The sequence below is a fragment of the Geotrypetes seraphini genome, chromosome 12, assembly GCF_902459505.1.
Source record: "Geotrypetes seraphini chromosome 12, aGeoSer1.1, whole genome shotgun sequence".
NCBI classification, from domain to species: Eukaryota; Metazoa; Chordata; class Amphibia; order Gymnophiona; family Dermophiidae; genus Geotrypetes; species Geotrypetes seraphini.
This window is the reverse complement of record NC_047095.1, coordinates 29,855,196-29,883,144: the sequence shown is the minus strand read 5'-3', so window position 1 is coordinate 29,883,144 and position 27,949 is coordinate 29,855,196. Positions and strand designations below refer to the sequence as shown.

The following is a 27,949-nucleotide window of genomic DNA, read 5'->3' as shown; positions in this document are numbered from 1 at the left end:
GTCCTGTTAGGTATATAAAACCCCAACCCTGGCTCACCCCCCGTATCCGCTACCTGCGCTCATGTGCCCGTTATGCTGAATGTCTCTGGCTTAAATCCCATGCACATGCCAACTTCATATACCACAAATTCATGCTGACATAATTCCAGTCTGCCCTCTTGCTGGCCAAACAAAATACTATATTCACTTAACCACTTCCCTTAACTCCAATCCTTTCTGTCTCTTTACCACTAAACCCCCTACTCAAAGCACCCTTGCCACCTATCTCCCCTTCAATTTCTCCCCAGACAATGGTGGAGTTCTTCTACGATAAGATTCAGAAGATTCACCTTGAGCTCTCAATCAGGCTGCTTCCCCCTCCCTCCATCTGCCCCTTCTAGTAACCTCCCCTCAACACCTGCCACCCTCACCTCTTTCTCTGAGATCTCTGAGGAGGAAACCACACATCTTCTCTCATCCTCCAAACCCATTACCTGCTCCTCCGATCCGATTCCCACTTACCTACTCAGTGCTATCTCACCCTCTGTCATCCCTCCTATCTTTCACATCCTCAACCTATCACTCTCCACTACAACTGTTCCTGATGATTTCAAATATGCCGTTGTCACACCACTCCTCAAGAAACCCTCAATGGACCCCACGCGTCCCTCCAACTATCACCCCATCTCCCTCCTCCCTTACTATTCACCGCCATTGCCTGGACTTCCTCTCATCCCATGGTATTCTGGATCCACTTCAGTCAGGCTTTCACCCACTGCATTCCATGGAAACTGCCCTTATAAAGCTTCCAATGATCTGTTCTTGGCCAGATTCAAAGGCCTCTATGTTATCCTCATTCTTCTCAATCTGTCTGCCACCTTTGATACTGTTGATCACTGCTTACTACCTGATATGCTCTCCTTGCTGGATTCCAGGGTACTGCCCTCTCCTGGTTTTCTTCCTACCGTACCTTCAGTGTATATAATGGTGGTTCCTCCTCCACAGCCTTCCCGCTATTGATTGGTGTACCTCAAGGCTCGGTTCTGAGACCACTCCTTTTCTCAGTCTACACTTACTCACTTGGAGTGCTGATCTCCTCCCATGGCTTCCAGTATCACCTCTATGCTGACGACTCACAGATCTACCTCTCAGCACCAAATAACTCTACTGAAATCCAGACCAGAGTCTCAGCCTGCCTGTCAGACATTGCCACCTGGATATCTCACGGTCATCTAAAATTGAATATGGCTAAAAAAGAGTTGCTCATCTTCCCGCCTATACCCGCCTCTCTGCTTCTCTCATTCCGCTCATAATCTAGGGGTCATTTTTGACTCCTCTCTTTCCTTCACCGCCTAGATACAACATATCGCTTCTTCTTCCTCTACAACAGTGGTTCCCAACCCTGTCCTGGAGGAACACCAGGCCAATTGGGTTTTCAGGCTAGCCCTAATGAATATGCATGAAGCAAATTTGCATGCCTATCACTTCCATCATATGCAAATCTCTCTCATGCATATTCATTAGGGCTAGCCTGAAAACCCGATTGGCCTGGTGTTCCTCCAGGACAGGGTTGGGAATCACTGCTCTACAATATTATCAAAATCTGATCCTTCTTCTCTGAGCACACAACTTAAACACTTATCCACACCCTCATCACCTCACGCTTAAACTACTTGCTACTCTCAGGGCTTCCGCTTAGCCATCTCGCTCTCCTCCAATCCAGAATTCGGATATACAACTCATATTCTGGGAGAACCGCTTTACTCACGTTACTCCTCTCCTAAAGTCACTTCAATGGCTACTCCTCTCCTAAAGTCACTTTAGTGGCTTCCCATCCATTTCTGAATACAATTCAAACTCCACTTACTGACCTATTTATGCACTCACTTAGCTGCCCCTCACTAAGGCCCAGATTCACTAAAGATAGCAACTCAATCGCTGTTGACTGATTCTCTGGCCAATTTTTAAACAGCTATTGATTCACTATCAAGTTTGCATGCAAATGATTTGCATGGAGGTGCAAATCATTTGCATGCAAACTTATCGACTCAATCGCTCAGTCGATGAAGAGCCCTGACAGTAGTGACAGGAGAAGCAGCCTTCGGTTACTGCTGTCAGGGCTTCTGCCGGCTTATTTTTTTTTTTAAATGGAACAGATATTTTGTGTGTTTTTGGATATATATTTTTTATGTAGTTCATGTACTTGTTTTTAGATTTTTGTTTTTGTGAATTTAATATGTAATGTAATGTAATGTAATGTAATTTATTTCTTATATACCGCTACATCCGTTAGGTTCTATGCGGTTTACAGAAAATATACATTAAGATTAGAAATAAGAAAGGTACTTGAAAAATTCCCTTACTGTCCCGAAGGCTCACAATCTAACTAAAGTACCTGGAGGGTAATAGAGAAGTGAAAAGTAGAGTTAGAGGAAAAATAAAAATAAAATAAACATTTTAACAAGACAGCATTGATCTAAATACTTTGGAAGGTAGAAGAGAGGAGAGAAAGGAATAGAAGCAGAAGGGGGAGCCGTTGAACAGTAGAATTCTGGAGAAATTTAAATGATAAATTCCTGTACATTTGTTTTTGTTTACGTGCATTACACACACAAAATATCTGCCCAATAAAAAAAAAAGCCCCCACCCCGAACCCAAAAAAAATGGCAGGAGCAATGCCCACTCCCTCCTGCCACCACAAGCTAACACCCTCCCCCCCCCCCCCCGGTGTGAATATGGCAGGTGGGATGCCCACTCCCTCCTGCCATTGCTTCACCCCCCATGCGAACTGATATGGCAGGAGGGATGCCCACTCCCTCCTGCCGTCAGGCCCCCCGCCATCGGGTCGGGTCCCCATTCTCACTGTCGCTCTCCCCCTCCCCGTACTTTTAAGTTGGGAGCAGCAGGGGTGCTCAGTCCATCACCTTCCTTTTGGTAGTGGCACAACAAATTCCATTCCCTGATGATCTGGGAGTCTTATGGGGTTAGAGGTCACTGCAGGAGACAGAAATCCTTTTTACAAGTTCGGGATAAATATATTCAAACTTTATCACCAAGAGCCCGAAGCCAAATTCTGAATGGCTTTACGAATCTACAGTGATCATGCTAGGCACCCCTCCGTGGTAATGCACACTACATTTAGTTTGGAGGAGGGAGGGGGGATAAAGGGTTAAAAAATTTTTTTTTAGTTTTGTTCAAGAGTGAAGACACTATTTGTTAGACTTAAGGGGTACCTGGCTTGAAGAAGTTGAGAAACACTGCTTTAAATTGTAGAAACTTTCCTTCCAAAGGTTGGAGATTTGGAGTCTAATAGGATTCCGAGCACCCTGGAGGACTTTTCTACGTCTAGTGTTGTGCCAGATAGCAGGGATATCATATGCTTGTGGGGACAGACTGTGTGGCTTGTGGACATTATAGGCGGGACACTGCAGAATGAAGGCTTCTGGGACAGGCTGACAGCAGTAGGCTCATCTTGTTGCTGCTGGCTGCCCACAGATTTAAAATTAGAGCAGCCAGGGAGGAGGTAGGTGGGGGGAGTTGTGAGCTGGAGAGAGAGGTGGTGTCACAGGATCCTGGTAGGTAGGGGACTGGGATTGGGGCTGGGAAAGGAGGAAAAAACATATGAGGAACGGGCTGGAGCTGGGGGGATTGGGAAGGCATTGATAGACAGATGCTGCATGGGCTGGGGGGTTTGGGAATGCATGGAAGAACATATGATGCATGGGCTGGGAGAGGGTTGGGAAGGACAGATGCTGCATGGGCTGGGGGAAAGGAAGGGAGGGAAAGAGAGATGCTGCATGGCTGGGATGTGGGAAGGGAAGGAGAGAGAGATGCTGCATGTATGGGGTAGTGGGAAGGGAAGGAGAGAGAGATGCTGCTAGTGGGGGAGGGAAGAGAAAGGGAGAATTGTTGGACATAGGTGCATGGCGTGGGAGGGAAAGAGAGATGGTGTATATGGGGAAAGGAAGAAAGAGGAAAAATTGTTGAACATGATAGTGGTGGAGAGGAGGGAGGGAGAATTATTGTATGCTGTGGTGGTGAGGGAAAGGTAGGAAAAGTTCCCCGTGTGCACAGTAAGCCAGTCCTATGGTGCAATTTCTAGCTTCCCTAATTAAGCTGAGTCAACTTTTCCCTGCCCATAAGTAATAGTCTTTTTCACAACAGAATTCATATATAATTAAAAAAAAATATGCTTACTGCTTCACCAGTTTTTCCAATGATTCCTGGATCTCCTGGTTCTCCCTGTTAATACCAAAGTTTGTTAAAGTTTATTATTCTCATCTGCTTTTCCATATTTCAATGTTTTAATTTTATTTTTCAAAACGTTCAGTTTTTCTATTTAGCTAAAAAAAAATATACTTTAACTTCACTGTTATTAATATAAGTACTAAACGAAGGATACGAGGTATATTTTATTTAGTACAGTTAGGACCCCTTTTACAGAGCTGCGGTAGTAATTCCCGTGCAGCAAATACGATATAGCCCATTCATTCCTATGGGCTGCATCATATTTGCCGCACTGGAACTCGCTACCGTGACTTTGTAAAATAAGCCCTTAATAATTCCAGCATTCGTGATCTTTAAACCTTAACATTTGGAGTGAAGGAGTGGCCTAGTGGTTAGTGCAGCAGCCTGAGAACCTAGGGAATTGGGTTTGATTACTACTGTAGCTCTTTGTGACGCTAAGCAAGTCCATTGCCCCAGGTGCAAAATGAGTACATGTACAAGATCCTTTATCTAAAATACTGAAATTTGACGTGAACTAGAAGCAGTCAATTTCCCTGACTTGATACACACTGAAACCAATGCAGGCGTTTGTGTTTCTCCTCTGCACAATTCAGACTGGCGGGCTGGATAGTGGCAAAGAGATGCAGATTCAGAAGCAGAAAAGGTCAGAGGGGTGGAAAGTATCCTGCATGAAAATTTGAGGCAGGGACATGTCAGCCAGTGAAATAAAAAAAAAAAAAAAGGGTTTGGTGGCAATTTTATGGTCTTATGGTTTGTATTTTTCCGACTTTAACATTATCATCCCCCAAAAAAATTCCCAACACTGAAATATGCCTGGTCCAAAGGATTTTGGATAAAGGATCTTATACCTGTACCTGTATAATATGTAAACTGCTTGACTGCAACCACAGAAAGGTGGTATATCAAATCCCATTCCTTTTTCCGCCTCTATTTTCCTTTTCCTGCTGGTAGATACTTGTAAATCTATGCTGTGGCATGGAATAACACATAGGGCCTGTTTTACAAAGCCGCGCTAGTGGCTGTAGCGCAGTAACGGCCCCGAAGCCCATAGAGATTTAAAGGGCTTCGGGGCTGTTGCCGTATGACTTTGTAAAACAGGCCCACAGAGAGAATGAACAAAAGTCATCATAGACCTACTGTTTCCTCTGCTGCACAAACTGCTTTAAAGTTTTTAAATAATTAGTGATAAAAATAAAGAACTCTGTTTAGCTCCTGAGATTGTAAAAAAAAAAACACAACCCTCCCCAAAGATAAAACCAAAAGACTGTGGATGTTCTGAAAGATGATTTATTATTCGCTCTTCACAATAAAAGTACAGATAAAAGTCTGAATTTGTAATACATGTATGATTGTCTTGCTGGACCCTACACGGTCTGTGATTCGGTGAGACCGCCTTCCTCAGGGGTCTGGATGATGTAGGGTACACAGATAAAAATATGAGCTAAAAATAATGTACGTGTCTGAGCAGAAAAACGAAAATGGTTTGAAAAAAGCAGAGTGGCGCGTAATTGTACAATTTAAGAGCCAATACTACTAACAAGTATGCTCTTCAAAATCATGAGTATTCATTTCCAGTCAGAGGACTCTACAGATCTCCTTTACAAGATATTCACAATTCATATTCAGGAAATCAGAAAACAATAGCTAAAATTAAACAAGTGGAGAGGCATAATCAAAAAAACTGTCTAAGTCCCTTTTTGGCCTAAGTCCTTAAACGTTCAACCCAGAAGCAGGGAAAGTGTCCATAACCAAAACAAACGTCCTTGTTTTGAATATGGCCTGCCTCTACTAAACGCCCAGATCACCACTCCGTCTAAAAGTACACCCCCACGACGTCTACACGTTTTGGCCATAAGGAACCAAAAAAATGCCTAAGCCCTAAACGTCCAACAGAAGGGCTTTTAGGCGAAGGAGGAGCCAGTCCTTCGCCTAAAAGCTGGATTCTGTAACCGGTGTCTGTCAAAAACAACACCGGTTACTAAAGTAAGGCTATACCCATCAGGAGCTGCTTTGACACGCAGCTCCTGATTGGTGTAGCCCGACTTTAGTCCAGGAAGAGGCGGTCGGAGAATACTGCAAATTAGTGAGTCCGTGAACTGCAAATTCGCGGGGGAACACTGTATGCTGCTTATCCTAGGAATAAACAGTGGATATCCCCATCTTAATAATAGAAACATAGAAACATGACTGCAGATAAAGGCCAAACGGCCCACCTAGTCTGTCCATCCGCAGTAACCATTATCTCTTTCTCTCTCCGAGAGATCCCACGTACCTATCCCAGGCCCTTTTGAATTCAGGCACAGTCTCTGTCTCCACCACCTCTTCTGGGAGACTGTTCCATACATCTACCACTCTTTCTATAAAAAAGTATTTCTTTAGATTACTCCGGAGCCTATCACCTCTTAACTTCATCCTATGCCCTCTCATTGCAGAGTTTCCTTTCAAATGAAAGAGACTCGACTCATGCGCATTTACATTACATAGGTATTTAAACTCTCTATCATATCTCCCTTTCCTCCAAAGTATATAGACTGAGATCTTTAAGTCTGTCCCCATATGCCTTATGATGAAGACTACATACCATTTTAGTAGCCTTCCTCTGGACCGACTCCATCCTTTTTATATCTTATTAAAGATGCAGCCTCTATAATTGTACACAATATTCTAAATGAGGTCTCACCAAAGTCTTATACAGTGGCATCAATACCTCCTTTTTGCTACTGGCCATACCTCTCCCTATGCAACCTAGCATCATTCTAGCTTTCACTGTCACTTTTTCAACCTGTTTGGCCACCTTAAGATCATCGCATACAATCACACTCAAGTCCTGCTCTTCTGTCGTGCACACAAGTTCTTCACCCCCTAAACTGTACTGTGCATTTTGGTGCTCCATCCAGTGTTTGCTGAAGGTCCATGCATGGCATTGTCTCATCCTAAACCTCCTAAACTGTACCGTTCCTTCGGGTTTTTGCAGCCCAAATGCATGACCTTGCATTTCTTAGAATTAAATTTTAGCTGCCAAAGTTCAGACCATTCTTCAAGCTTCGTCAGGTCTTTCTTCATGTTATTCACACCATCCGGTGTGTCTACTCTATTGCAGATTTTGGTATCATCTGCAAAGAGGCAAATCTTACCCGATAATCCTTCAGCAATATCATTTATAAAAATGTTAAAAAGCACAGGCCCAAGAATAGAACACCACTGTTGACATCCATTTCACTCAACAAGTTCTTGACCCAGCCTGTCATTTTGGGACCCATCCCGAGAGCACTCAGTTTATTTATTAGACGTCTGTGTGGAACACTGTCAAAGGCTTTGCTAAAATCTAAATACACCACATCTAGCACACATCCTTTATCCAATTCTCTGGTCACTCAGTCAAAGAAATTGATCAGATTTGTCTGACAAGACTAACCTCTAGAGAATCTATGTTGCCTCCGGTCATGTAATCCACAGGATTCCAGAAACTTGACCATTCTGTTTTAAAAGTGTTTCTATTAATTTGCTTACCACAGAAGTCAGACTTACTAGCTTGTAATTCCCTACTTCTTCCTTACTTCCACTTTTGTGGAGAGGGACCACATCCGCCCTTCTCCAGTACTCTGGTACCACTCCCGACTCTAGAGACTCGTTGAAAAGGCCAGTCAGCGGAACTACCAGAACTTCTGTAAGTTCCTTCAGCACCCTAGGATGTACACTATCCGGAACCATCGCTTTGTCTATCTTTTTAGCTAGTTCCTCATGAACCCAACCCTCTGAAAATCGGTCAGAGCCTATTACTCCTCCATCCCTATTCACATTTGAATAGCTACGTTTGAATGGCTTATGGACCTTTGTTTTAGGAAATTATCCAAACCTTTCTTAAACCATTCTATGTTAACTGCTTTCACCACATTTTCTAGACATTTGTGCATCGCACAATAGCTAATCAGGCTCAAGGCGACACAGCAATGAGAGGAAAAAAAAGCAGCAATACAACACTAAAGGGTTGAGGTGGGTAAGGGGGGGAATTTAGTGGGAATTGCGATTGGGACAGCACTTATCCCCCTTTTACTAAACCGCAATAGCAGTTATTAGCACAGGGAGCAGCACTGAATGCTCCGCGCAGCTCCCGACACTCATAAATTTCCTATGAGCGTCGGGAGCAGCACAGAGCATTCAGCGCAGCTCCCTGCGCTAATAACCACCACTACTACTACTATTTATTATTTCTATAGTGCTGAAAGGCATACGCAGCGCCGTACATTTTAACATACAATAGACAGTACCTTCTCAGAAGAGCTTACAATCTACAAAAAAAAAAAATGATAAGTGCAATAGAAGGCTTCTTAAAGTTAGTAGGTATTTATTGTTGAGTTAGCTGAAGCCATTTTAAGTGATTTAAAGCCCTGTTTGTACTAGGAGGTTAATAAGGTGGTAAAGGAGGACCACATTTGGTCTGCATTATTAGGTTCTAAGGGGTGCTCAGGAATATAGATATGTAATGTTTAGGTGGTGGATATTTTGGCAACTTCTGACTGAACTATTTTGATTTTATTGAGAAAGTTTGCAAGATCTTGGGCAGTGGTCTTGTTGTGGTGTCCTGCGGAGTCATGTTTCAGGGGTGTTAATTGTTATACTAGGAGAAATAATTTTTTTGTTGTTTATGGTTTTGGCACCTATTTTATTGGTGTAATAGTTTTTCTTGGCCTCTGAGTTGCTGTTCTTATATTTGTTTATTGCTATGGTCCGGTGATTTGCACTTTCACCATGTTCTTTCTATTCACCTGCACATTTGTTTTTCTGTTCTCGGGGTCTCCGTATACCAAAGCAAGGTTTAATTTTGTTTTCTTTTGTGAAGGCAAAGGGGGGGGGGGGTAAAGGTGTCTAGGATGTTGGTAATGCTTTTGTTCCAATTTGCTAGCATTGCAATTGTGCTGTTTGAAGGGTTAGCCGGGGATTCAGTTACTCTATTTCAGAAGAGATCTGGGTTTGTTTTGTGTTGTGCAGGTTTCCCATTGTGAGGTTAAGATTGGGGACTTGGGACCATTTGGCATCGGAGGTGAGATGGGGTGGGGGTGGGGTGGATACGAGTTATGTAGAGAGTATGACCCTTTTCATGTGTGGGGCCTGAAGATATGATTGTGATTTGGCAGTCTCTGAGCATTGTTTTGAGTTTAGTGACCTCTTTGTTGGTATTTGATTCAAGAGGCAAGTTGATATCTCCAAGAATGAGCAGTTTGGTGTGGTGGCAGGCTAGGCCTGATATTATTTCTCTCAGTTTGATGATATTGTCTGATCGGGAGTTTGGGGGTATGTAGACCAGAAGGATTCCTATATTATTCAACATGGAGTCTACTACTTAGTAGCTTCATCGCATACCCCCTAGTCCTAGTATTTTTAGAACGAGTAAACAAGTGATTCACATCTAAGCATTCCACTCCACTCAGTATTTTATAGACCTCTATCATATCTCCCCTGAGCCATCTCTTCTCCAGGCTGAAGAGCCCTAACCACTTTAGCCTTTCCTCAGAGGGAAGTCATCCCAATTCTTTTATCATTTTCATTGCCCTTCTTTGTACCCTTTCTAATTCTACTATATCTTTTTTGAGATGAGGTAATCAGGATTCACACAATATTTGAGGTGCGGCCATACCATATAGTAATACAAGGGCATTGTCATCTTTGTTTTGCATTCCTTTCCTGATAATTCCTAACATTCTATTGTTTTCTTAACCACTGCTCACATTGAACAGAGGGTTTCAATGTATTCTCAATGATGATACCTAGATCCTTTTCCTGGGTGATGACTTCTAATGTGGAACCCTCATCACGCAGTTATGGTATGGGTTCCTGTTTCTCACATGCATCACTTTGTACTTGCTCACATTACATATCATTTTTTAAAAAACTTTATTTAAAGCAACTTGAGACAAGGTACAAGCAATAACATCAGTCCACTTTACAGACAGCAGAAAATACTAAAAACTGAACCATAAATGAGTAAAGGGGAGTTTCCCCAAAACATCCTCAGCCTCAAGCAAACCCAAGGTTTTACATTTTTTACACCCATACCCGCCCTCCATCCCCCTACCCCCCCCCCCCCCCCACCTAGCAACTTACATTACACGTCATATGCCATTTAGATACACAGTTTCCTAGTCTCACAATGTCCTCTTGCAATTTTTCACAATTCTTTTGCAATTTAACAACTTTGAATAACTGTGTCAGCAACTGAGTTGTGATTTCTGCCATGTATGCTAGTATTTTTTTTGCTCTTTTTGCAAACTTTGACCGAGTTTGTCGGTACGTGTTTGCCTTTCAGAACTATACAGGTTCATGTTTATTATCAATTCATATTGCATTCTAATTCCTAACTAACCCTGGATCTCTGAAGAAGGCGTGTTTACCGAAACACGGATCGTGTTGGGTCTCTAGGTTTGTTTAAAGGGTGGTAATACTAGCCGCATTTAAATTTGATACAATAAACATAGCCTGCATCTTTGTACATTTTGTCTGCAGTTTATTCCTTGTTTTTCCAGTATTTTGTGAGGACACATACCTGTAGGTACCTATGTCTCTTTATACATTAGCACCTACATAGCTACCTACTTACCCTCTTAAACCAGGCAATCTGCTATAAAATTACCTTCAAAAGCCCTATTCTAAGGGAGTTAAGATTCTGAACATCACTCTCTAGCCTCAAGATAAGAAAGATAATTTGAATTTAATCTTGTTACTTTCACTGGTTTTATTGGTTTAGCTCTGTTCGTTATATTATTTTTTTCTATACACCCACTTGAAACCAGTCTTGACTGCTACTGACAATACAGAACATAAACCTTTTAAGTAAACATATTCCTCTAAATTAAATATGGTCTTTTGTTCTAGCATGGTAAGCAAAAAGACAAAAGACAACAATTTTTTTTCAAATATACATCATATGCCTAGTAAAAAATCATTAAGTGTAAATTCAAGAGCTGATATTACCTTTAAGCCTTCAGGTCCTGGTTCACCAATATGACCTTTCCGACCAGGTTTTCCCTAAAATTAAAAAACAACAACAAACAAACCACAAAGAAACAAACAAAAAGAACATCCATAAATATTTTAAACATGCATGAGACATATATGTAGAGGACACTAAGAAAAAAAGGATTTATGAGTTTGCAGTATTGTCAATAGTAAACCCTCAGGGATCAGAAAAAAACAAAACAAAAACCAACAACAAGGGTCAGAAAGAAGAACAATGACCTAACAATGAGACAATAAAGCAGAGTAGCCAGATGGGTACCAATAGGATAAAACTTCTCTAGGTTGATGCTAGAAGGTAAACTATGGCTAGGTATAGGGTTACCAGATTTCCTCTTAAAAAAAAGTTGACACCTGGCCCTGTCCTGGGCCTCGCCTTGCTCCACCCCCACATGAACCTTGTGTCTCCTTCCCCGAGCTCAGGGTTGCGTTTGATATCAGCGTGATAATAATAATAATAATAATTTTATTCTTATATACCGTCAAAGCCATGGAAGTTCAAAGCGGTTTACAACTAGAAGCGCTGGACAATCAGCGAAGAGGTTACAATCAAAGTCAACAATACAATCTTACATAATGAAAGAAGTGGAAAGCTATATAGTTCTTAAGGTTACTGGTTGAATTAGCAGAGCTGTTTAAATTCTTAGTTTACAAATCGATTGAACAATGTCACATCAATGTTTGCGAGTGCACAGAGGCCCTCCAGATGCGGCCCTGAGCTCAGGGCCTTCCAAAACCCGGACAAACTGCTGGGTTTTGGAAATTCCTCTGGACACCCAGACAGTCCTCTAAAAAGAAGATATGCCCGGGTTTTCCCAGACTTCTGGTAACCCTAGCCAGGTGTTGTCCAGCAAGGTTACAGAACCTCATTCATTTTGGTACAATATTTTGGGGTCCTTTTACTAAATTGAACTAAGTACTAATGTGTACTTACCACTGGTTAAAATGCACTGCCCTAGGGCACACTCAGACACCCCATGGTATATTTCATATGTGCACATTACCCATTTGTTAAAAACTAGTTAATATTATTTTGAACTGTGCTAATTGGTTAGCATAGCTACAGTGTGGACCTTCAAATGGTATACATACCAGGTTTAAACTCAATTATCAACTTATTGGGTATCAACCACTTCGTCATCTCTCCACATTTTCTCCCTCATTGCTTTTTCAAATGTTTTATTGTTTTGTACTATTCCTATCTACAATCTTGCTACTCTATCACACCTTTGTGTAATCCCCATCGTCATCCTAATTTCACTTCTTGCCTATTTGCCAGCTTACCAACCTACTTTCAACTTTCACCTATTCCCATTTCACCCTGTTTCTTACTCATATACTAATTATTTCCCACTCTTCAATCCTAAATCCCATCATTCAATCAGTCTGAAAAGGAAGGTAGGCATCCTAGGCATCGATTTCTAACTCATTGTCAGATTTTCAAAACTTAAGGTTGCCTTTAATGTGGTCGCTAAACCGGTTCCAGCCAGTTTGGCCTGCATGCATTTTAGTGGCAGATTATCAAAATGGTTTATTGCGGTCTTTTGTGAGCTTTCTAGCAGTCTCCAAAACTATCATGCAAATGGATACTTAAATATTTAAATGAGCACTCCAGTGGATTCTTCAACATCGCCTAGTCATTCTCAAAAAGCGGTGTCGGCTTTTGGCAACAAAAAATCAGCGACTGGCCGATACAGTCCCAGCACTGTGAAAAGTGCATCTTGTGGCATGTGTTTTGAATGTGGCTAATGAAACAAATTAAAAATGACCTGGTTTACAAATTATGGTATTTTTTTTTTTAGGGGGAGTGGTAAAAGCATGCTTCTTGAGAATGTGTATTATGAATTATAGTAGTTTTTGTGAGCAATTAAAAGCTGAGGTTGCATCTTCCCTCTTGCCGCCAAGCAACACCTCCCCCCAACACCTCCTGGCAGCAGGAGAGATGCCCACTCAATCCCGCCACCAAGCAACACCCCCCAACACCCCATCGGCAGCGAACCCCACTCTCTCCCAACACCACACAACCCCCTGCATGCCTCTGATTATCCCCACCCTCTCCCTCCAGCCAGCAGGCCCATCTCTTCAAAATGGCAAGCCTTTCCCAATGCATCTGGGGAGGGGCTTGAGGCTCTGATTGGCCCAGGTTGCTTAAGGCCCCTCCTATGGGAGGGACCTTAAGTGACAGTGATGGTATCCACTAGATTTCTTGTGATTTGAGACCAGTAAAAAGCTAAGACCCACTGGGCTGGCCTCAAATGGAGACATGTCATGGGTGTGATGTGCACAGTCAAGGCCATATGACCAAGCAATTTCAATATCAACCAAGCAGATACCTGCTGGCTCTGGTGAACTTTCAGCCCTACAGAAACTAATGTGTATATCACTGGGTGAGAAGAAAAGCTCAGGCATGAGCTATGCCTAGCAGGGCTCCTAAGAACTCTGATTATTGCACAAGAAGGAGATGGGATTGTGAAAGTTTATGATGAATTTTAGCTGCTCCAATACCCGAATAGCTTTCTGCATTTATTCCTGAGCATCTTACTTTGAGGTGCTATTAACCAGTCAATTGTCCAGGTAGGCAAACACAAGAATCATTTGTAGTGATACTGTGACCTCTGTAAGACATTGTGGCCTGGATTCTCTATAGAGCGCCAATATCGGTGGCCACCTAAAAAGCAGCAACCGATTGAGTGTCCATCACATGATGGAACCCAATAGAGAATTGTGCCTCTGCAAAAGATAGGTGCCGGGATTGTAGGCCAGAGTTTTCCAGGCCTACATTTCCAGTGCCTACGTAGGCACTTTAGGCTGCCTAATGCCACTTTTGGCATTAGCCATGCTCATAGTGGCATTAGGTGGTCTAAAGCGCCTACATAGGTGCGATTCCAACACATATTATTTAGGCGCCAGCACCTAAGTTTAGGCACTGTTTCTAGAATTTCCCCACATGAAAACTCTGGGATTGGGACCAAGGCCAAAGGGCAATTCATGGTAGTGGTGTTTCCATATTCACTATCCAAAATACTTCCTGTGAGCTGGATGTATCAGAATGTGAGTGTAGACATCCTTTAAGTCCAGATATCGTAGCCAATCATTTCCCTAAATTAAGGGAAATAGGGTGCCCAGGGAAATCATGCTGAACTTTTCCTTTCCCAGATATTTTTCAAGGCCCTTAGGTCTCGGATGAGGAAGGACAGTGGCGCAGGAGAAAGGGCTCTGGTTCAGGAGGAAGGGCTGTGGCTCACTGGTTGAACTGCTGCCTTTGCACTGAGAGATAGTGAGATCAAATCCTGGTGCTGTTGGAAGCAAAAACACACAGTAAAAACTTTTTTAGGTATATTATAAGCAAGAAGCCGGGAAGAAAATTGGTTGGACCACTAGACGGCTGAGGGACAAAATTGGCTCTCAGAGAAGACATAGCCATAGGAGAGAGAGTAAATGAATTCTTTGCCTTGGTCTTCACTGAGGAAGATGGGGAATTACCAGTGCCAGAAATTGTATTCAATTCTGATGAATTACAGAAACTCGTACAAAGCTCTGTATCACTGGATGATGTAATGGGTCAATTTGACAAACTGCTTAGTAGCAAATCACCTAAGCCAGATGATAGAATTGAAAAATGAACTTGCAGAGCTATTGTTAGTAATTTGTAATTTAAAAAAAAAAAACTAGCATAGTACCAGAAGACTGGAGGGTGGCCAATGTGACACTGATTTTTAAAAAGGGTTCCAAAGTTGATCTAGGAAATTATAGACCTGCAAGTCTGACGTTGTTGCCGGGCAAAATTATAGACACTATTACAAAGAACAAAATGACAGAACATATACTTAAGAATGGATTAATAAGAGAAAGCCAACATGGTTTTAGTCAAGAGAAATCTTGCCTCATCAATCTACTGTATTTCTTTGAAGGGGTGAATGAACATGTGGATAAAGGTGAACCAGTTGATATTGTGTATTTGGATTTTCAAAAGGCATTTGACAAAGTACCTCATGAAAGACTTCTGAGGAAATTAGAAAGTCATGGGATAGAAGATAATGCCCTTTGATGGATTGAGAACTGGCTGAGAGACAGAAAACAGAGTGGATTTAAATGGTCAATATTCTCAATGGAGAAGGGTAACTAGTGGGGTTCTCCAAAAATATACAGGAAAAAAGTGGGGTTCCCCAGGGGTCTGTGCTGGGACCATTGCTTTTTGACATATTTATCAATGATCTAGAGATGGGATTATCAATGATCTAGAGATGAGATCTAGAGATAATTAAATTTGCTGATGACACAAAGTTATTGAAAGTTGTTAAATTGCAAGAGGACCTTGTGAGACTAGAAGACTGGGTGTCAAAATGCCAGATGACATTTAATGTGAGCAAGTGCAAAGAGATGTATGTGGGAAAGAGGAACCTGAACTATAGCTACTTGATGCTGAGTTTTGTGTTAGGAGTCACTGCCCAGAAAAAGGATCTAGGTGTCATTGCCAAGGATACATTGAAACCCTCAGCTCAATGTGCAGCAGCTGCTAAGAAAGCAAATAGAATGTTAGGAATTATCAGAAAAATAATGGAAAATAAAGATGAAAATGTTATAATACCCTTGTATGACCACACCTCGAATACTGTGTGCAGTTCTGGTTACCATATCACAAAAAAGATATAGTGGAATTAGAAAAGGTACAGAGAAGGGAGACAAAAATGATAAAAGGAATGGGATGACTTCCCTATGAGGAAAAGCTAAAGCGGCTAGGGCTCTTCAGCTTGGAGAAGAGATGGCTCAGGGGTGATATGATAGAAGTCTTTAAAATGATGAGTGGAGTGGAAAGGGTAGATATGAACTGCTTGTTCATTCTTTCCAAAAATACTAGGACTAGGGGACATGTGATGAAGCTACTAAGTAGTAGATTTAAAACAAACTGGAGAAAATATTTCTCCACACATGTAATTAAATGCTAAAATTTGTTGCTGGAGAATGTAGTGAAATCAGTTAGCTTAGCAGGGTTTAAAAAAGGTGTGGATAATTTCCTAAAAGAGTCGTCCATGGGCCATTATTGAGATGGATTGGGGAAATCCACTATTTATTCCTAGGATAAGCAGCATGAAATCCGTTTTGCTACTTGGGCTCTAGCTAGGTACTTGGGACTTGGGTTGGCCACTGTTGGAAACAGGATACTGGGCTTGATAGACCTTCAGTCCTTTAATCCTCAAGTGCCCACTACTTTGACTAACAGCTTTGAAATGCCAAAGCAACAAAAAAGCAGTATACAGGTCCCCATTCCCTTTCCCCTTCTTTGGCAATACAAAGTAGATGAAAATCCAATCCCTCTTTCTGCTAGTGGGCCATATTTGATAACTCTGGTATGCAGGAGGGAGCAGAACTGCTGTTTACAGTGCTGGCCAAATTATTATGGATTTTATGATATAAGTTGTTTTTTTTTATTGAAAATGACTCAAATATTTCAACTGCAAAATACAGAGAAATGTAAAATTTAACAACAAAACATGTTTAGTACTTTATGTAAAATTTGAATATCCGTCAGCGTAATGTAAAAATTATATCCATCCATTGTATGCCTTTATTACTACCTTTATATGATCTGACATGCCTTCACATATTCCTTGCATACTTTTGATGTCCTTGTTGTAGTACCATTCTTGTATCAGTCTCTCCACTAGTTGCCACTTGTTTGTGACAGTGCAGTCATGCATCTTGTCCTTCAAGATCTTCCAGATGTTCTTCATTGGATTTATGTCCACACTGTTTCCTGGCCAGTCCAAAAATTTAACTTGTTTTGGGGCAAAGTTGTTCTTAATTTTCTTAGCAGTATGGCAATGGGCCTTGTTTTGTTCAAAGATGACCTTTTTCTTCAAGGTTTTCACCTACCAAGCTTTTATTTGGGGAAGTAGCCATGTTTCAAGAACCTTCTGATACTGATCGTGCCGCATGGTCCCCTCAATAAGCTTAGGCCACACATGCTAATTGCTCTCCACACCATCACAGAAAGTGAATGTTTCACTGTCTGAACTACAAAGTCTTTGTAGAATTGCTTTCCAAGGCATCTAAGCACCGGTTGAACACAATCATCAGGGATTTGCATTGTGCTCTTATCTAAAAAGCCAAGCTGTACAAATACAATACTGATTTGTACCTGAAGAAAGAGCTGTTAGGATGGGAGGACATAAGAGAAGTGGAAAGACAGTGGTCTAAGCTGAAAGGAGCGATAAAAATGGCTACGGACCTTTATGTGAAGAAAATCAATAAAAACAAGAGAAAAAGGAAGCCGATATGGTTCTCCAACCTAGTGGCTGAGAAAATAAAGGCGAAAGAGTTGGCGTTCATGAAATATAAAAAAACCCAAAAAGAGGAGAGCAGAAAGAACTACAGGGTGAAACTGAAAGAAGCCAAGAGAGAGAAACGTTTGGCAAAGGCACCGGCGGAAGAACAAATGGCTAAAAATGTAAAAAAGGGAGATAAAATTTTTTTCAGATATATTAGTGAAAGGAGGAAGATAAAAAATGGAATTGCTAGGCTAAAAGATGCTGGGAACAAATATGTGGAGAGTGATGAGGAGAAAGCAAATGTGCTAAACAAATACTTCTGTTCTGTGTTCACAGAAGAAAATCCTGGAGAAGGACCGAGATTGTCTGGCAAAGTTACACGAGAAAATGGAGTAGATTCTGTGCCGTTCACGGAGGAGGGTGTTTATGAGCAACTTGAAAAACTGAAGGTGGACAAAGCGATGGGACCAGACGGGATCCATCCCAGGATACTAAGGGAGCTCAGAGAGGTTCTGGCGAGTCCTATTAAAGACTTGTTCAACAAATCTCAGGAGACGGGAGTGATTCCTGGGGATTGGAGGAGAGCGGATGTGGTCCCTATTCATAAAAGTGGTCACAGGGATGAAGCAGGAAACTACAGGCCGGTGAGCCTCACTTCAGTTGTTGGAAAAATAATGGAAGTGTTGCTGAAAGAAAGGATAGTGTATTTCCTTGAATCTAATGGGTTACAGGATCCGAGGCAACATGGCTTTACAAAAGGTAAATCGTGCCAAACGAACCTGATTGAATTTTTTGATTGGGTGACCAGAGAGCTGGATCGAGGACATATGCTAGATGTAATTTACTTGGATTTCAGCAAAGCCTTTGATACAGTTCCTCATAGGAGGCTGTTGAACAAACTTGAAGGGCTGAAGTTAGGACCCAAAGTGGTGAACTGGGTCAGAAACTGGCTGTCGGACAGACGCCAGAGGGTGGTGGTTAATGGAAGTCGCTCGAAGGAAGGAAAGGTGACTAGTGGAGTCCCTCAGGGTTCGGTGCTGGGGCCAATCCTGTTCAATATGTATGTAAGTGACATTGCTGAAGGGTTAGAAGGAAAAGTGTGCCTTTTTGCAGATGATACCAAGATTTGTAACAGAGTAGACACCGAAGAGGGAGTGGAAAATATGAAAAAGGATCTGCAAAAGTTAGAGGAATGGTCTAATGCCTGGCAACTAAAATTCAATGCAAAGAAATGCAGAGTAATGCATTTGGGGATTAATAATAGGAAGGAACCGTATATGCTGGGAGGAGAGAAGCTGATATGCACGGACGGGGAGAGGGACCTTGGGGTGATAGTGTCCGAAGATCTAAAGGCGAAAAAACAGTGTGACAAGGCAGTGGCTGCTGCCAGAAGGATTCTGGGCTGTATAAAGAGAGGCGTAGTCAGTAGAAGGAAGAAGGTGTTGATGCCCCTGTACAGGTCATTGGTGAGGCCCCACTTGGAGTATTGTGTTCAGTTTTGGAGACCGTATCTGGCGAAAGACGTAAGAAGACTTGAGGCGGTCCAGAGGAGGGCGACGAAAATGATAGGAGGCTTGCGCCAGAAGACGTATGAGGAGAGACTGGAAGCCCTGAATATGTATACCCTAGAGGAAAGGAGAGACAGGGGAGATATGATTCAGACGTTCAAATACTTAAAGGGTATTAACGTAGAACAAAATCTTTTCCAGAGAAAGGAAAATGGTAAAACCAGAGGACATAATTTGAGGTTGAGGGGTGGTAGATTCAGGGGCAATGTTAGGAAATTCTACTTTACGGAGAGGGTGGTGGATGCCTGGAATGCGCTCCCGAGAGAGGTGGTGGAGAGTAAAACTGTGACTGAGTTCAAAGAAGCGTGGGATGAACACAGAAGATTTAGAATCAGAAAATAATATTAAAGATTGAACTAGGCCAGTTACTGGGCAGACTTGTACGGTCTGTGTCTGTGTATGGCCGTTTGGAGGAGGATGGGCAGGGGAGGGCTTCAATGGCTGGGAGGGTGTAGATGGGCTGGAGTAAGTCTTAACAGAGATTTCGGCAGTTGGAACCCTAGCACAGTACCGGGTAAAGCTTTGGATTCTCGCCCATAAATAGCTAAGAAGAAAAAAAAAAAAAATTTAAATTGAATCAGGTTGGGCAGACTGGATGGACCATTTGGGTCTTTATCTGCCGTCATCTACTATGTTACTATGTTACTATGATGCAACATGATTTTACTATGACTTGAGCAGCTGAAATACATAATAAAAGTTTTAAAATTATTTATTCAAAATGAAGTGGTTCTGAAGCTATGAAGATTTTAAAATTTATTTTCATAAAATTACCTTGCCCTGTCTTCTGCAGTCCAGGATGAATATTTATTGACCCAGGGTAATCTTTTCTTCTTCAAAGCTTCTGTGAGCAATAGCTTTCTGAACATGCCTTCAAATCTGCTCCAAAAAGATGATGATGAACTGTTCTCGCACTTGTTGCCACTGCTTGTTCTCTCCACTCCTGCTGCAAGCACTGCAAACTCGCTTTCCTGTTCTGCAGACACAATGTTGACCAATTTCGGTCATCCCTGGCACTGGACAAGGGCTTGCGATAATAGGCAGATATTCTTCTTGGCAACAAAGTTTCACCTCTCGCCAACTTTTTTCACAAACCGTGGTGAGATGTTCAGCTTCCAAGCAATTCCATCTGCAATAAGGTCGTTTCCTCCAAAAGAACACAAATCTCGCCCCATTACTAGATTCCCACATTCATGTATTAGCACAAACAGTTGCTAATGACTAGAAAAGGTTTGTTAAATACCTTGTATTTAATATATATAGAGAACACACCAAAATGAGGTATTTCAGTCTGAAGTATTAATCATCTTACAGTATATAATATTTTGCTGCAATTGTCTGTCTGTCTGTCTGTGCTGAAGTGTAATTGAGCTGGCCTGGACAGCCAATAAAAAGTCTTCTATTTCAACTGTCATTCTGAAGCAGCACACCTGTTCCCAGCACAGACATTCCATGCGGTAAGCATCAGCTAAACACAGCAGTTTAGTTTACACTCATTTTAACTTTCAGAAAGCTCTCAGCATTGCCAAAATCCATAAAAACTGGTCAACACTGTAAGTCATTCCTGGTGCTGAAAGTTTAGCCTTGTAATGCTTTTGGTGGGCAAGTTTGAGGAAGAGTTTTGCCAAAAGGGATAGCTACCCTGGACTATTTTGAGAACCCACTGGAATGAGGTGACGAGGAAACACTTTGCTTAGAAACAATTCAGCCTCTCTCAAATACGGGAATAGAAACTTTTGCGGTGGCTATGCTGTCATGGTGCCAGTGAAAAGCCTGTCCCTTGCTTTGGCTAGGGAGCCACTTGGGCTTTCTGAACTCTCTGTTGCTGCTGGCAGGGATCAGAGCTCTAAACATGTTGGGATGGGCAGGAGGGAGAAGTATACCTATGCCTGTGTGAGTAGTAGGACCTTCATTACCCTCTAGCCTGAAACTTCTGGAAGAGGAGGCAGCAGGATAGTGTAGGTCAGGATAATGTCTAAGCTTGAAAAGAAGTGTTTGTGAACAGTGGGCTTAAAACAGCATTCACCTGTTTGAATTAAAACTGAAAAAAGGAGTTTATGAAAGTTACATGGCTGAGTGTGCAGAGGGGTGGGTAATTCCATATACAAATTATGCACTGAGGGATGAACATTCAGACACTTGGTTAAAATGTTATACAGTAGAGTCTCAGTTAACCGGGACTATTACCCAACTGGCAAAAAAATTGCTGGTGAGGAAAAAAATGTACCCCAAAGCAAATCCCTCTCCGTCCCTCAAGCCCCGAAGAGCTACAAGCGGCGGCAGTCCTGAGCTGCAAAGCCCCTCCTCCCTCCCGACCCAAAGCACCAGCGCAGCAGCATCCTGAGCCGCAAATCATCCCTTTCTCCCTCAAGCCCCAAAGCAGCTATGAACCCCCTCCCTCCCACCCTGAAGCACAAGTGTGGCAGCAGTCTTGAACCGCAAAGCCCTCCTCCGTCCCTCAAGCCCCTTAGTGACAGAAGCAGGTGGTGGTCCTGAGCCGTGAACTCCATCGCTCCCTCCCTCCCTCTCTCTTTTTTACCCAAAGCACAGCGGTGAGCAGGAGGCAGCCTCAAAACAGGTTGCTCGTGGCCAGCCCTTTCCTTTGATGCATCACTTCCGATGTATCAGAGGAAAGGCCCTGCCAGGGCTGGCCATGAGCAACCTGCTTTGAGGCTGCCTTCTGCTGACCGCTGTGCTTTGGGTATGGAAGGTATACAGAAGGCATCCCCCATATTTTAAAGACCTTTATTTCTGTACAGTCAAGTAAACTAATACAACAATCATACTACTTGTCCAAAATTAATATCCAAATAAGTTTGTCTGTGTCTATGGTTGCTATTAGTGTTAACAGCAACCAAAACAAAACACTACTGAGAAGTGATTACAGCAAATTTAAGGTAGGGGGAGGGGAGGGACGTTAACAACATAGGCTACCTTTAAGGTGTGTTATTTTACTATTAACCCCAATCATGAATAATTAGGTCTCATTGTAAAAAAAAGACCTGTACCAAAATAGCAAGTTAGTGGTAAAATAACATAGCTTAATAGTACCCCATATTAACATGGGCCTATTTTAAATAAATGCATGCTTTTTAATTTGCAAGGTTTTTTTAAAAAATGTAATATTCATTTAAGTTGAATACAGGCAACCCTCCTATTTTCTTTTTTCATTTTGTTAAAAATGTTATCACTGTGACTTACCCTTGGGCCAACATTTCCAGGAGGTCCTATCGGTCCTTCAGCTCCCTAACAAAAACAAAACAGTTTTTTGCAAACTACTTATTTACATTAAATGATCCAAGGATTATTTCTTCAATTTATGCAAAACTGGAATTTATTGCTTTGTAATCTGATTGATTTCATAAATAAATTTGTGGTTCTTTATCTCCTATATCCTCCTATATCAGTTTTAGATCAGCTTCTAATGAGAATCCATTTAAAGCCTAGGGAGGGCCATAGCTAGTGGAATAGCTTTTTCTAAGATCTGAACTGTTAGTGCTAACAAGAAAGTCGTTTAACTGAGAAATGAATGTAGGAAAGCACATAGCTATCTGAAGTGTTGATGCCCTCCGCATGTCATTTTCATATAAAACAAAGTTACTCATCTATAGTAGGTGTTCTCTGAGAACAGCAGGATGACTCATCTTACTCTTGGGTAGTGTCATACAATAAAGCCTATGTAGGAATGCTTCCCAGCATCTATTCGAGAAGCTTTTGGAAGTGCCTCACACACATATGAATGCTTTCCCACCCATCGCTGCTATGTGGGTCCAATTAAGTCATAAAAACATAAGAATAGCCTTACTGGATCAGACCAATGGTCCATCAAGCCCAGTAGTCCGTTCTCACGGTGGCCAATCCAGGTCACTAGTACCTGGTCAAAACCCAAGGTGTAGTAATATTCCATGCTACTGATCCAGGGCAAGCAGTGGCTTCCCCCATGTCTTTCTCAATAACAGACTATGGACTTTTCTTCCAGGAACTTGTCCAAACCTTTCTTAAAACCAGCTACGCTATCCGCTCTTACCACATCCTCTGGCAACGCATTCCAGAGCTTAACTATTCTCTGAGTGAAAAATAATTTCCTCCTATTGGTTTTAAAAGTATTTCCCTGTAACTTCATCAAGTGTCCCCTAGTCTTTGTAATTTTTGACGGAGTGAAAAATCGATCCACATGTACCCATTCTACTCCACTCAGGATTTTGTAGACTTCAATCATATCTCCCCTCAGCCATCTCTTTTCCAAGCTGAAGAGCCCTAACCATTTTAGTCTTTCCTCAAACAAGAGGAGTTCCATCCTCTTTACCATCTTGGTCGCTCTTTTTTGAACCTTTTCTAGCGCCACTATATTTTTCTTGAGATAAGGATACCAGAATTGACCCAATACTCCAGATGAGGTCGCACCATGGAGTGATATAGGGGCATTATAACATTCTTAGTCTTATTAACCATCCCTTTTTAAAATAATTCCTAGCATCCTGTTTGCTTTTTTGGCCGCCGCCACACCTTGGGTAGAAGGTTTCATTGTATTGTCTACGATGACACCCAGATTCTCGTATGGAGGGCTGATAGAATTCAACTCCAAGGGGAAATGGTTGGATGAGTAAGAATATTGATCTTGGTGTCCTCAGAGAATATCTGTTACAGGTGAGTAACTTTGTTTTCTCTGAGAACAAGCAGAATGATAATTCTTAGTCTTGGGAGTTCTTAGCTAGCAAAAAGAGGAAAAAATAACAAGGCCTACAACAGAAAAGGCTCCAAAATATCTTAATCAACTTGGCAGAAACTTTTCTCTTTTACTTTCTTTCTCTTTTAGACAGTTTGGAACAGAAAGAACTAGAGTGGGGGAGCAGAAATGGATTTTAGACCCCCAAAAGACTATATGAACACACTATACTATATAAACACACTGTATGAACATACATCATGAGCTCTGTTTCAAATAGTAGTGAGATGTAAATTGAAGTCCATGTTGCAATTTGCAGATTTCCTCAATGGAGGCTGACCTCAAGTGGACTGCCAATGCAAGCATGGCTTTCGCTTTATGAGTCATGAGATAAGTCTCTAACGTCAGCCCAATTTGTGCATAAATAAATAAATGCAGTGTGTTAGTCAGTTTGAAAGAGTGTGTTTGCCAATGGCAGTCCCGTCCTGTTTGGGTCAAAAGGAGTAAAATGTTAGCCAAAGGTCTCTTGCAGTCCAAAGTGTGCAATGCACTTTCACCCTTATGGGCATGTTTTTTGGGGAAAAATCTTGGCGGAAGAATTGACCAAGATAGAATTTTGACATTACCTTATGAAGGAAATTTGGATACAAGCCCAAGACCGCTCTATTATTGTGAAACTTTGTATAGGGTGAACCAGCTACTACAGCCTGTGTGCTGAAATGACCATCACCAAAAATAAGGCTTTCCAAATCAGGTACTTCAGATGACAAACATGAAGTGGCTCAAAAAGTGCTTTTATCAGCTGAGTAAAAAAATGTTCTATCCCATGACACCATAGGGGGCTTGATGGGAGGCTTCAACAAAAGCAGGCCCTGCAAGAAGCAAACAACTAAAGAGATGAGCTTACCAAGGCACTGAGGTGAACCCTAACTGAGTTGGTGTTAAGTCCTGATTGACAATTGTAGAAGGTATTGAAGCAGGTTTTAAGAAAGGTTTGCACAATTTCCTGAAGGAAAAGTCTATAGTCTGTTAATGAGAAAGACATGGGGAAAATTACTGCTTGCCCTGGATCTGCAGCATGGAATATTGCTACTCTTTGGGTTTGCCAGGTACTAGTGACCTGGATTGGTCACCGTGAGAACGGGCTACTGGGCTTGATGGACCATTGGTCTGACCCAGTAAGACTATTCTTAAGTTCTAATGTTCTTAAGAGAAAGGATCTAGGGCCTTACTCTCACACCAGATGGCAAATCTCTTCCATTTGAAACCATAGGACCTTCTAGTGGACTCTCTTTTGGAAGCAAGCAGAAACTCTGTGGTAGACTGAATGAATCCACAACTAACCTTTCAACATCCAAACCATGAGAGCTAGGGACTGGTATTTGGGATGTAGATGAGAGTTGGGAAACACTCCAGTTTCCATGGATTCTTGGAGGCTATCTCCAGAAGAAGAGAGAACCATATTTGCTTTAGCCAATAAGGTGCAAACATGATCATGATTTCATGGTCCTGTTTGAGTTTCAGGGGAGCCCTTGCTATAATACGTGTGGAAGGTATACAGAAGGTCTACCCCCCCAAGAGAGGAGAAAGACATATAAGTTTGCCATGAGACCCTAGGCTGGAGTAAAAATGAGGAATGTTCTTGTTGAGATGAGTAGCAAAAAGATCTGTTAAGGGGGAGCCCCACTCTCAAAAGATCTTTTGGGCTACACCCAAATCCAAGGACTATTTTGATTCAATGTATCAAATCAATCTTCTTATTCACCTGCTTTACAAGAGGGGGATTTCCCACATCTTCATTTCTACAAGCTTTAGGATTCTGTACCTGGGCACTGTCATAGTCTCTGTGCTTCCAAAAGGTTCTAGAATAGATGGTGGAGAGCATTCTTGTCTTGATAACGTCACCCAAGAGTGTGAATATTATCTTCCTACTTGTTCTTGAAGAAAAGAAAAATCCAATATTATCTTCCTACTTGCTCTTGAAGAAAAATTCCATTTGACTTATGGTAAGTAAAAAGAAGGTAATTCTATAAGTAAACAGATCTATTGAGGATCCCAAGGCCAAATGTAGGTGCCTTTTCTATGATAGAATGTAGATGTCTAGGTTCCATTATAGAATAATAGTGTAACCCAGTATTGGCATTCCTAATATTTAGGTGCTCGCAATTACACCAGTCCTAGAGCTGGCATAAATGTGAGTACTTAAATATAGCAAGGATCCACCTAACTTACGGTATCTGCATAAGTGGCAGCCCTAAGTTCCACCCATGCTCCTCTTGTTACACTCCAGTTGCAAATATACCCTATGGCTCCCTTTTATCAAGCTGCGTAAAGGGTTTTTTTAATTGCAGGCTGCTGCGGTAAAAGCTCTGAGACTCAACCCTTACGCAGCTTAATAAAAGGGGGTCTAAGTAACTTATGCAGCAATTTGCAGAATGGTACTTAAGCTCTCTGCTGACACAATTGGTGGTTAAATGGGCACTTATGTGCATAAGTACTAGTATTCTAAATATTTACCTGTGCAACACATGCATAAATGTGGGCATCTTAGGTTACAGTATTGCCTTTAGATATTAGTAACAGTGAACCCCAACCAACAAAAAATGAACATGTTACTGAATTTTTTGCCATATTTTGCTTCCAGTAGTCTCTACTACTCTTCCATCTTCAGAAATAATATTTGAGCAGCTCAAGGGGAGCCTTGTTGGTGTAACGATAAGAGGGGCACTTTCTCTAAGCTCATGCCGAAAAAACTAATCTAGAACTCAGCTGCTCCTTGTCCTGAAGAGATGCTGAGTGAGGATCTGCTAAGGGGAAGAAAACTCAATTGGAATATCTTACCTGCTGGCCTTCAAACTTGGTGAAAGGTGCAAGTACTTCTGCAACCACAGTATGGCTAGGAAACATTGTGTCACCAAACCTGTTGCCCAGGTTACAGCTTCTGTCTCTGTGCAGACATAAATTTTACCCAAGCAGAGAGGGTGGGGTTCCATGTGCAAGCTGTCTTCAGCTTGAATCCCTCATGAAGAAACTAAGAGAGGAGAAGGTGACAAGACTGAGAAGCATCCATGAGAATGAGAGATACATTGATGAAATGCTTCATGATGTATCAAAGATTTCCATCAGTGCAGAAGAGGCCATGCTGATGGAGGACAGCTGGACTCAGGTTACAAGACCCTGCAGAACTGATACTATGACTCCACATACCCTTGAACTGAAGAACTGGTATGCAGCCCTGGAAGTGGAGGAGATGAGAGCATCCCAGGGAGAGGAAAGACCAAAGCTTGAAATCCCCAAAGTTGTTGGATCTGTGACTGCTAGGAGGCGAAAGTTAATGTTAGTTGGTGATTTCCTTCTGAGGGGAACAAAGGCAACCATCTGTAGAGCATACACGATATTCCAGAAGGTTTGCTGTCTGCCTGGTGCCAAAATCCAATATGTTATGGACAGCTTGCCAAGACTCATCAAAACTAATGACTATTATTTGATGCTGCTCACTCATGTTAGCACTAATGATACTGCAAGGTACCATTCCAAATGTATCAAAAGTGACTTTGTGGTCCTGGGAGAGAAGGTGAAGCAGTCAGGTGGTGTTCGCGTTGATCCTTCTTGTCAAGGTTAAAGGCCAAGGCCGAGAAGCTCGCATCCTGGAGATGAATGCACAGTTGTGTGGAAGGTGTCATCAAGAGTATTTTGTCTCTCGGGATCTCTCAGAGAGAGAAAGAGATAATCGTTACTGTGGATGGGAAGACTAGATGGGCCATTTGGCCTTTATCTGCCATCACGTTTCTATGTCTTCCTGGACCACGGGATGATTTTCCAGGGTTGGTGTGCATCAAAGAAGTGTCTTCAGTAGCATTGGCTAATCTACTGAAGAGGGCATTAAACTAGCATCATTGGGGTAGGGTGATCAAACCCCCAGTTAAGAAAAAGCCCTCGGGTAAATTAATCACTACATACCTCTACACAAATGAGAAAAAGGAGTAATGCCTGGAAAGCAGTATATATTAATGCTTGAAGTATGGGAAACAAGGTTCTGGATCAGTAGAGGATGTTATGGAAGCGGTTGAGTTGGTTTTAATGGTGATCACAGAGATGAAGTTCATGGACATCCATGACTAGGATATAGTTATACCGGGCTACAATCTTTTCAGGAAAGACAGGGTAGAAAGAAAAGGAGGGGGAGTGGCCTAACAAAAATGAAGCAC

At 42.0% G+C, this 27,949-nt stretch overlaps 1 protein-coding gene across 3 annotated transcripts in view; it reads right to left on the bottom strand.

The window, feature by feature from the left end:
- COL24A1 (collagen type XXIV alpha 1 chain) overlaps window positions 1–27,949 on the bottom strand; it is a 460,026-nt gene that overhangs the window by 186,972 nt on the left and 245,105 nt on the right. For all 3 annotated transcript variants that reach the window (XM_033916356.1, XM_033916354.1, XM_033916355.1), the window contains exons 22-24: window positions 22,277–22,321; window positions 11,197–11,250; window positions 4,177–4,221 (exon numbers count right to left, since the gene is read on the bottom strand). In XM_033916356.1, coding sequence (XP_033772247.1) covers window positions 4,177–4,221; window positions 11,197–11,250; window positions 22,277–22,321 — 144 coding nt within the window. The remainder of the gene's footprint in view (window positions 1–4,176; window positions 4,222–11,196; window positions 11,251–22,276; window positions 22,322–27,949) is intronic.